Here is a 10,341-nt window from a genome sequence, read left to right on the forward strand (position 1 = left end):
ACCTTCTATATATACACACACATATATATATATATATATTTTTATATATATGATTGTGTATGTGTTTCAAGTTGAACGCCTTTTGCGCTTGGCCATTTCCTTTCGACTCGCCGCTTTTCCCATTGCCGTTTACATTTTGCAGCCAAACGAGTGAAAACTCGACTGAAATTGTTGTTAAATACTTTTGGGCTTAATTGCATAGAAGAACAAACAATAATTAAGCCCATTAGTTACCCCTCAATGTCTGCCCTATTTTAGGAAACAAATTATATTTAAACTTTATACACAGAAACGCTATTCCATTTTTGCTAAATAAAATCTCGGTCCACCCGATACATATCAATTTTAAAAAGCAATCGTTAATCTTGAATTGAGCTGAATATATGTTATCCCGTAATCGTTTTGCTACAGGGTACGATAAAGACGCAATTGAAAAGCGGACATTAATCAAGTTTTACTTGGCCCGAAATGGCCGAAACGGCAGTCCGCCTGCAGTCCTGCTCTTCGATCCGTAAAGGAAACCCACTCGGCCACGCCCCCCGTACCGCCCCGCCCTCCGGCGAAGTACTCAGTCAGGTGAACGGCTGATGAAAAGCTGGTGAAAGGCTACGTCGGCGGTGGCAGTGGCAGCAATCGTCTGGACAAATGCTTGTGGCCAGGCCATTAAGTGCTGCAGTGCAGCCAGAGATCGAGGCATCCGGGCATCCTGGAGCCGGACAACTGTTTAATTATAGGAAAATATTTGCGCAGGCATATCAATTAAGAAGGAGCCATGACAGGCCACAGGCTGCAGGCTGTCCGTAAATGGGAATTGCAGAAATATGAGATGCCCAAGGAGCGAAGCCATCGAATCGAATGGAATCGAAATGCAACGACTGTTTTACGACTTTCATTTCGGCAAATTGTAATTGCACCTCTTACTTTTTCATTTGCGATTTCGACACATACAAGCAATATATCACAATATATATGCACTTGCACTTACAAAACGAAAAAAAAAGATTTTCAGAGATGGAAACCAACAGGTGAATACTATTCAATAAAACATTTTAATGGTTCCATAGATCAAACGCACAGAAAGTTAAGGAGCATACGCCAATAAATGGTGGACGGATAACTACCAGAGGTCGCCCCGCCCTCCAGATCCTGCACCTTGACCAGGTCGTGATCCTCCGCCATAGGCCTGATTCACATCCATGCCGTTGTAGGCGTAGAAGGCATCCACATCATCCAATCCGGGCTCCCGGAAATGAGGACAGTAGTTCGGCATGGGACAGCTCATCTGGCGAATGTCGCCCATGCCGTTGCCCATCCGTTGATAGTAATTCTGTGGCGAATGGGTATGGGTATGGGTATGGGTCTGAGGATGATCGTAACGCTGGTAGCCGGAGGTATTGAGACTCCACACATCCCCCATCTGGGGATACACCGGCGAGGTGACTGGCTGACCGTCCCAGAATGATAGCGTATTCCACACCATAGTGCACAGTTAAATTTGAACGGAATTGAAAATGTTCCCTATTTTTTTATACAAAAATTTATTTGGAATTTTGTTAGTTTTTTTTTTTGGCTCCGAATGGTATCGAGAATGGATTTCAACTGACCATCGCTCTCTCGAAATCTGTACAAATCGAGATGACACTGAACACAATGGCTACTTTTCTTGGAACTTTGTAAATTTGGTTTACTATAACAAAGAGTGCGGCGCACTAAAACTCCAACTGAACTTAAGCGCTTATTTTTATGCTCGATGGCTAATTTGTGGCTGGTCATAAAGAGAGATTCGCATTGAAATGCGCAGGAAGCGAAGAAACATTTTATGATGTATGCACTTCCTTTATGGCCTTTTATGGCAACTTGAAACAAAACGATTAAGCTCAGTATCGAGCCATTAAGCAAAGTGGCATTGTAAAGGGGCCACCGAATCCCAGTTCCCACTTCCCAGTTCCCCATTTCAAGTGCCCAAAACTCAAACCCTAATCCGTGTTCCACGTTTATTTCCAGTTTTGTTTCGCAGCTGCCAGCGCCACATCTTTCGACCTTTCGAGTGGGAGTAGCAGAAAGGAGAACGGAGGAGGAGGAAGGACTTGTCCAGGACGCCGCCCAGGGGAGCAATAGCAATCCGCTGGCTGGTCAAACTTTTCTAGTGTCAGCTCCGGTCCGGGCCGCAGGCCACAAACAAACACATGCCTAATGAAGCGCATCCCGCCCAGAATATGCCAACCCCGCCATTTGCCAGCACAGTGGGTTGGGTCACTACACTCCTGGGAATGGCGAGTCCTGTGGCCCTGCAAGTTCGCCCAGTTTTTTTGTTTCTCTAACTTATCTTATGCCATTTGCAAAAGTTTAAAGACTGATTAATCACAACCCTTTCTCCACAGAGGATTCAAGCACATTGGATATTTCCAATTAAATATTCTTTATCTTCCACTTGGAAGTTCCCTGTCTTGGAACTTAGAACAGCTCCACTGAGTTTCACACATTTCACGCCTGTTTTAGTTACACATGCATTAGGCGGCGAGTGCCCCCTTTTATGACTATATCTGTTGCAGCAATTTGCGGACCACTGTCGACCACTTTCGACCTCCCAACTGCCATCCTCTTCATGGCCTTTTTTAGAGGTGGCCACTGGCCACTGGCCATTGGCCATTGGCCACTGGCCACCGTACATGTCCTGCTCCTGTCATCATGGCTGGCATTGTTGTTGCTGCACCCGGGGCGACTGTTGTTGCTACCAAGTTGGCAATACCCACTAATTTATGCGTATTCAAGTTTAAATTGGAAATGCGTGCTACGTGCTACGTGTGGAACAGTGGCTGGGGGTCAAGTTACGGGGTATGCACCATGAAAAAGATTTATATACCATTTTATATTTAAAAAACAAACAAAATAACAATAGTTTGCCTTGCATGATGCATGCAATTGATCATAAATATAGCTTGAAACCATTTTCTCATATCTTCAACTTGATGCACAAAGTTTGAAAACAAAGCTAGCACACATATATGGAATACTTAAATAAATATTTATATAGTTATTAAATACAGTTAGTATTATTAATAGTTATTGTTAGCAATATTTGTAGTTGGTTTTGGGATTACCCCTTTGTTTTTTGATGTGCTGTTGCCTTTGGCCTGTAGACGCTTCAAAACGTTGACCAAATTGGGCATTTTGGTCAATGGCTTGTGAATGGGTTGAGTAGCAGTTGGGTGGGTGGCTTGCATGGTGGGTGGTTGGGGTGGTTGGGAAAAAGTGGGTGAAGCGGCTGATGATGTGGTGTATTCTGCAATCACGCACTCACACACGCGGGCAGGCAGACAAGGCGGGGCCAAAATGCATTCCATGTTTATTGTATTGCATTTTGCTGTACTCAATGTCGCTTTGCGCACACTGAAATAATTGCTGTGTTCTTATCTAATTCATAGAATAAGTAAGAATTGTATGTGAATTAAGTAAGTAATCATAACTACTTTGTTACGATGATATTTTTTATTGCAGTGCAAACATTTTTGCTGTGCATTTCAGTTTGTCAAATTTCGTTAGGTCACCCAAATTTGTTTCTGTGTATCGTTAGCATGCACGCACTCTCACTCACTGCCCGTCCCCCGGCCACGCCCACAATTTCCCACCATTTAAATGCAAATGCAGTGGACATGTCTCTGGATATGTGGATATCTCGCAGTGTTTCTGCTCTTTGTTCTGTCATATGTCTGCCCTTTGTTTTCTGTGTTGGCTTTTATTTTTATGCCACTTCAGTACTTCACTGCCGTTTCACTTAGCGAAAGATTTGTTTAAGACCCCAAAATATTATATCAATAAATTGCGCAAGCAATAAATACTGTGATTAATAAAACAATGCCTCAAACTTTTTGCCAATTATAATAGTTTCAACTAGAAAACATTCAACAGTTTTGTATGATTCTTTGTAGTTTGATGAGTTTTTTGAGCCAAAGTCCAAAGTCTGGACCATTTTCACAGTGCTTGGCTATTGGGGCTGCTTTCATTGTTTTCCTTTTGGCGCTACTTTATGCTCCGCCCCCTCTCGCCAACCCCTTTACCCACCCCCTTTGAGCGTAATTACATAGCCTAATTGTTGCTGCTGCCATTCTTGCTGTTGCTTTTGCTTTTGCTGTTGCAGCTGGCAGTGTCCGTTACTAACAATAAGTGCTGCCGTTCGGCCTGCATTGAAATGAGCCGAGTTAAGCACTTGAACTGCAATTTGCCAATGCTGCATGCTGCAGCTTAGCCCCACACAGCCCTCACTGCATTTTCATTGTTGGCCGATTTTCAATTGCCAAACAATATATCAAAGTTATCAATTTGACCAGCCACTTAACTGGGAGCATTTTGGAAACTGTGATTTAGCTAAGTGTGTACTGTTTAACCCTATAATAGAGCCGTATAATATTTGTGACAGCAACATGGCGTATGAGTGATTAATGAAAATGTATTACGCATACGCCATGTTGTATTTCCAAAGTAAATCGTAATACAATTGAATTAATATTTAAATATGTTTGAACTCACAGAGAATATTATGTAGGTAGAGACCATTTTTCATCTGGACATTATCCCACGAATTCCAGTCTTCTTTTATTTTTGTTTGCCCCTCGAAAATCATACTCCTTTGCCATCCAACGTAAATACTAGAAACTGTCAAACTGCTGTCGTTGCTGTAAAATGTTAAACATGAAATCCAAAACAAGCCCACAGCAACAAGGATATATGATATGGGCTATATAGGATATAGGACAACAACCACGCCGGTATGACATATGAGTACCGCTGTCAAACGTCGTTGGAACAGGAAGATTTATGTGCCTCTAGCTTGGCGGGTAAACCAGCCGTGCAGCCACGTGTCCCGGAAGCAATCATAAAAAAATAAAACAAAAATACAGATATACAAAAAAAAAAGGGTAGAAAAAAATAGGAAAAGGGAATAGGAAAGAGAGGAGCCGACGAATAATTGGAACGGTCTCGTTTTGCCGATTCGCCAGGAAAACGGGCTAATGAAAACTCCGAAGTGGCGAAAGTGTTAAGATTTGTGCGAGAACTTGTGCTTCGCTGGCTTTATTTTTCCCACCGTTCGTGTTATTGTTTCAGCCAACAGGCGACACATGGTGTCGTGTGATTGATGCGATTTATCCTTTGACAGGCTCGCACCCAAGCCCCATTTCCCCATCGCCATCGCCATCGCCATTGCGATTGCCATTCCCTCCGCACCGAAAAAGACGCTTCATCAATGCGACAATGTCCTGACAATCCTTTGACAGTCGCAAGTGCAAGACAAACAAGCTGCACTTCTCGTACAAATGCGTCTCCATCCCTTCCCTTCCCTTTCCCGCCACGCCCACTTTTCCAGCTGCTGCACGGCCTGATTTTCCCTTACGCCCACACTTTTCACAGCACGCATGAGAAACATATGCAAATGCAGGCGAACGTGGTGATCAAGTCGTTGGAAAATGCTGCAAAACTCAAGGTTTCAATTACGACGCATTATTAAAACATAATTCAAATATTTGGAAAAATAAAGAAAATATTTTAATATTTAATATTTATTTTATTGCAGTTCCTTTGGACCATCGGACCACTGTAGAAGCGCCAATCTGGACAGGATGTGGGCAAACATGTGCACCCTCAATATGCCAAGAACCGAATGCAGCTGGGAAAATAAAAAAGGATAAAGGATTCTCATTACATCTCCAATTATGGGGCAACCTCAGCGACCCACATCTGCCCGAAGGGAAATGACCACATTTCCCTGGAGGAATCCTCAGCGGCAGTGCCGGCAATAATTATCGACAAGCATCTTTCTCGGACCAAAACTCATATTTCAGCCATCTGCAATCTCGACATTTTCGCAGGCAATTTCAAAAATTCAATGTTCAAGCGGGCCCGTTCAGTGGGCATAAATTTGCGGCTCCTCCGGCAATCAAAGCGGGCTCTAAACCAGGACCTGCTGTTGGCTTTGATTAATGGCCAGGCCCATAAATCCGATGGCTGGAGGGAGGGGTGGGGTGCCAGGTGAAAGCACAGGTAAGTAACTTGCATAAGTTAGCCGCATGGTCAACGGTCAACGGGTCGGCTACTTGTTATGGCCGCACGCTAATGAGAGGAAAGTGCTGTGCGGCGCGGCGGAAAAGCGAAAAAATTTTGGGAAAGTGGGAAAATGGGAAAATTCAGTGGGGGGAGGCTGAGGCTGAGGCTGTCCGGTTTCCGTTTCCCAGGGAACAGGATGTCTGTCATGTCAGTGGCGCTGCGGCGCCTGTCATTTTTCAGACTTTGCCCGCCAACCAAAAAAAAAAAACAAATGACACTAATAAGTTGAGCGTGGCCAAGCAGCGGGAGTCGTCCAAAATACAGTGGAAAAAAAAGGAACATACTCTGTGTATACACTCGAAACTATTCCGAAGCAATGCATTCAATCAGATATTCAGAATTAATAGTAACAATCATTGTAGATTTAAGAATCAGCCATTTCCTATGCATCTAAGAACGAATACTTATTACAAGAATATCAATACCATTTTTCAATTTAAGCCTATTTGCTGCTCCATACGTGTATATATACGTTTCAAAAAGCGAATAAATACTAAATATGCCTATTTTTCAAGTGAACAGAAGCCCGTAAGGGTCGCAAAATATTTTCCAATTACCAAAGAAATATCCCCATTCATGCGCTCGATAAAAGGCAATTAAAAATGACTTATGCCATTGTTTTGGCTTCTGCCGGTCGAACGCTCAAAGTTTTATGGGGTCACCAAACGGCCACGCCCACTCATGACCGCCTCCACCCCCCCTCCCCCACAAACATGTGTGTGCAATGGGCAAAGTTTTGTTTTGGAAAACTTCTTGTTCAAAATGAAATTTACTCGAATGCAAAACGAATACAAAATGTGCCGGGAGTGCAAAACAAATCGCAGTACAAATTTCTGATAAGCTGCGATTGCAGGACATTAAAGAAAGTGCGTTGGCCTATTGCTACGCTTGTCCTTTTCCTATATCCTTTTTTTCCTTATCAATTGAAAGCCATTACAACGTGCCACAGGCAATTTCATATCGATTTGATCGCCGGCGGGGCATTAATTCTCTATCGTGCAGCTGTGGAAATGAAATCGCAACAGAAGTTAAATAGTCAACGCGCAGAGAGGAATTTCATTAAATATATTTTTTAAATAAGAAAAAATTGATGGGCAAATGGAATTGTGGCCGCGGCAAGGGGCAGGTGCCATAGTTGGGCCATAAATACTGCACACACCCATAAAAAGCGAACGCCAATGCCATCGGCATGCAAAATGCATGGGCGCTGTGGGTCGGAAAAGGGGGCGTGTTCCGGCATAAACATTTGCATTTGATGGCCTTCAAAAGGAGCGGGAAGTGGCAAGGAGTTGACATAAAATAAGATAATATTCGCAATCAAACGTAGCCGGTGGCTCGCCATAAATTTGTAGCCACGGCAAGGATAATGCATCCGATAGAGGACACAGTTGCGGTCAGGACTCCTACTTAAATACATTTTACTATGCGAAATTCTGGAACGCTTATGTCGGTAATAGAGATTAATTGAGCACTTTCTGCGTTTCAGAATAAGTTTTATTAGAATTGGAAATTGATATAGCTTTACTGCTTTACTACACGTATTTTCTCCTTCTAACTGGTTACTTTAAGCATTCCAAAGTCTGTAAGCTCTTTCACAAAATTGATACTTTACTAAGGCATGTGGTATTCTTATTTTTATGAATTTATTCGCTTTTATTATACCCGTTACTCGTAGAGTAAAAGGGTATACTAGATTCGTTGAAAAGTATGTAACAGGCAGAAGGAAGCGTTTCCGACCATATAAAGTATATATATTCTTGATCAGGATCAATAGCCGAGTCGATTTGGCCATGTCCGTCTGTCCGTCCGTCTGTCTGTCCGTCTGTCCGTCTGTCCGTCTGTCCGTCTGTCCGTATGAACGTCGAGATCTCAGGAACTACAAAAGCTAGAAAGTTGAGATTAAGCATACAGACTCCAGGGACATAGACGCAGCGCAAGTTTGTCGAATCATGCTGCCACGCCCACTCTAACGCCCACAAACCGCCCAAAACTGCCACGCCCACACTTTTGAAAAATGTTTTGATATTTTTTCATTTTTGTATTAGTCTTGTAAATTTCTACCGATTTGCCAAAAAACTTTCTGCCACGCCCACTATAACGCCTACAAACCGCCAAAAACTGTGTTTAAGACTCTCCTTCTCCCTTCCACTAGCTGAGTAACGGGTATCAGATAGTCGGGGAACTCGACTATAGCGTTCTCTCTTGTTTCGACTGCAGTCGTTTGTCAAACGACAGCTGTGCGAAATTGCAGTGAAGTAAAACATAAACTTTTTTGTAATGATTTGTATTCCATAGCTAAAGCTGGAAAGAGCGCTCCTGGATAATCTATAATTAACATCTTGTTTTAATAAAGTTCAATGAAAATATATATATATAGAAAAGATTAACTTTTTTCTACTTCTAAGCATACTGCCCTCGCTTCTTTCCTGTGATAAATGAAATGCCTACTGTTGAGGGCGATTTTTAATTGACAGTTAAGGTCGCGCTTTCTGTTGATTCGTAGCCATTCTCAGAGGCTTCTTGGACAGGACATGGCAGCCTTCGCAATCTGGATTAGATGTCATGGAATCGTCGCCTTTTTTCCGCCTCCATCAATCGCTGGAATGTTAATTAGCAGCTGACCGAGCATTTGGTTATGCCACCCCCACGCCGCCCACGCCGCCCACTTCGATGGCAGTCAATTAGCCGACATCAATGGACACGCCCCCCTGGACAGGACAACGCCCACCCCCCACTTCGCGGGCCAGGATCACTTGCCGCCTGCTGTTGCGTGCATTTAATGCGCATTAATTGCGCATAATTAAATTTTCTACAATTTTATTATGCACTTTACATGGCAAATGCTGAACATTAAAACCAGATTAAAGTGGCAGAAATAATGGCATACTGATAGTTTTAATCCAATTTTCTGTCTTCTGTCTTTTTCTTTTTTTTTGCGGCGTCTTTGTAATGCTGCGAAATGGGAAATCTGTTCTTTAATGAATAATTAGTAGACATAAAAAGTGCCCACGAACGCCATTTGACTTTTCTCTTATTTCGCAGCCATTATTTTTTGTCCTTATTTTTGCATCTGTCATTTAACTGAAATCGTGTCAGTTGCGCTGTCATTGTTGTCAATATTATTATTATTATTATTATCATTATCATCGCTTTTGTTGGCCGCTTTCCTCTTCCTTTTCGTGTTTGCCAGTTAAATTTCAGAATGAATATTTAATTTCATTTTAATGCGGCTTAAATTCCATAAAACTTACCAACACACAGAAGCTTTTCCGTGAATATTTATAAAATGGGTATGTAATTTAAGGTACAGAAAATTCATTTTTAAAGCTTATTTAAATTCTTCTTTAAATCAGAACGCACAGCTTTAATCCTCTTAATTAATCCTTAACGTTTCTATTTAATCTCCAGAAATTTCCAATTTAATTAACTCTAAAAATAAATATGTCTAAATTGTTATTTATTTGTTTAATAAAACTATCTTATATTTCAACAAATCTACTGCAAATCTATGTTATGTCTGACATTTTCCCTGAATACCATTTAAATGCTTTTCCCAGCAAGTTGATGACAAAATCTCTAGCATGCGAGATTCGCACTCTGGGAAATTCTCTCTACAGAATGCTTCCGCTGGCGACGAGGAAAAGTCCCAGGCGCAGGATATTTCCTTTTCGCTTTCCTAATGCGGTGCCTAGAATAGCTGCTGGGTGCGGGGGTGATTTAAGCAAGGGAGGAGAGAGGGGATCGAATGCTGCTGCGTTGAAGCTGTTCCAGCATTTTACGCATATTTTTGGCGCCGGTAAAATGTTCCGCTGTCTCCTTGTGCACCCAGAAAAATGTACCCATTACTCGTAGATGAAAAGGGTATACTGGATTCGTTAAAGAGTATAATGTATATACATATGTATAGTTCAGAGGCGGCCTAGGAAAAACAATTAAATCAAGAAAATGCATCACAGTTCATGATCACTTTCAGTTCATTGGTTATTCTCGCTGTGTATTGTGTCGGGACAAAGCGGTCTCCTTTGGGGCACTGGAATGGCTTCCTTGGCGAACGAGTTGAGCTTGTGTTCGCTTGGCTAATTAAACATTTGACAATTATTAATACATTTCAAATGGTTGCAGCGAGAACGAAAAAAGAACTGAGCAAATATTTAACAGCTGCTCAGCGCGCACACAACCACACACACACATATGTGCACACACACACACATATGGAACGCGTGCGAGCCACCACTCACCACG

At 42.3% G+C, this 10,341-nt stretch overlaps 1 protein-coding gene across 1 annotated transcript; it reads right to left on the minus strand.

Annotated features, from left to right (window-relative positions):
- Positions 1 to 1,030: 1,030 nt before the first annotated feature.
- LOC120456019 lies at positions 1,031 to 1,605 on the minus strand. The gene has a single exon (XM_039642583.2). The coding sequence runs from the start codon at positions 1,478 to 1,480 to the stop codon at positions 1,118 to 1,120; it is 363 nt and encodes a 120-aa protein (XP_039498517.1). The 5' UTR covers positions 1,481 to 1,605; the 3' UTR covers positions 1,031 to 1,117.
- Positions 1,606 to 10,341: the final 8,736 nt, after the last annotated feature.

Source organism: Drosophila santomea, chromosome X (genome assembly GCF_016746245.2).
Source record: "Drosophila santomea strain STO CAGO 1482 chromosome X, Prin_Dsan_1.1, whole genome shotgun sequence".
Taxonomy (NCBI): Eukaryota; Metazoa; Arthropoda; class Insecta; order Diptera; family Drosophilidae; genus Drosophila; species Drosophila santomea.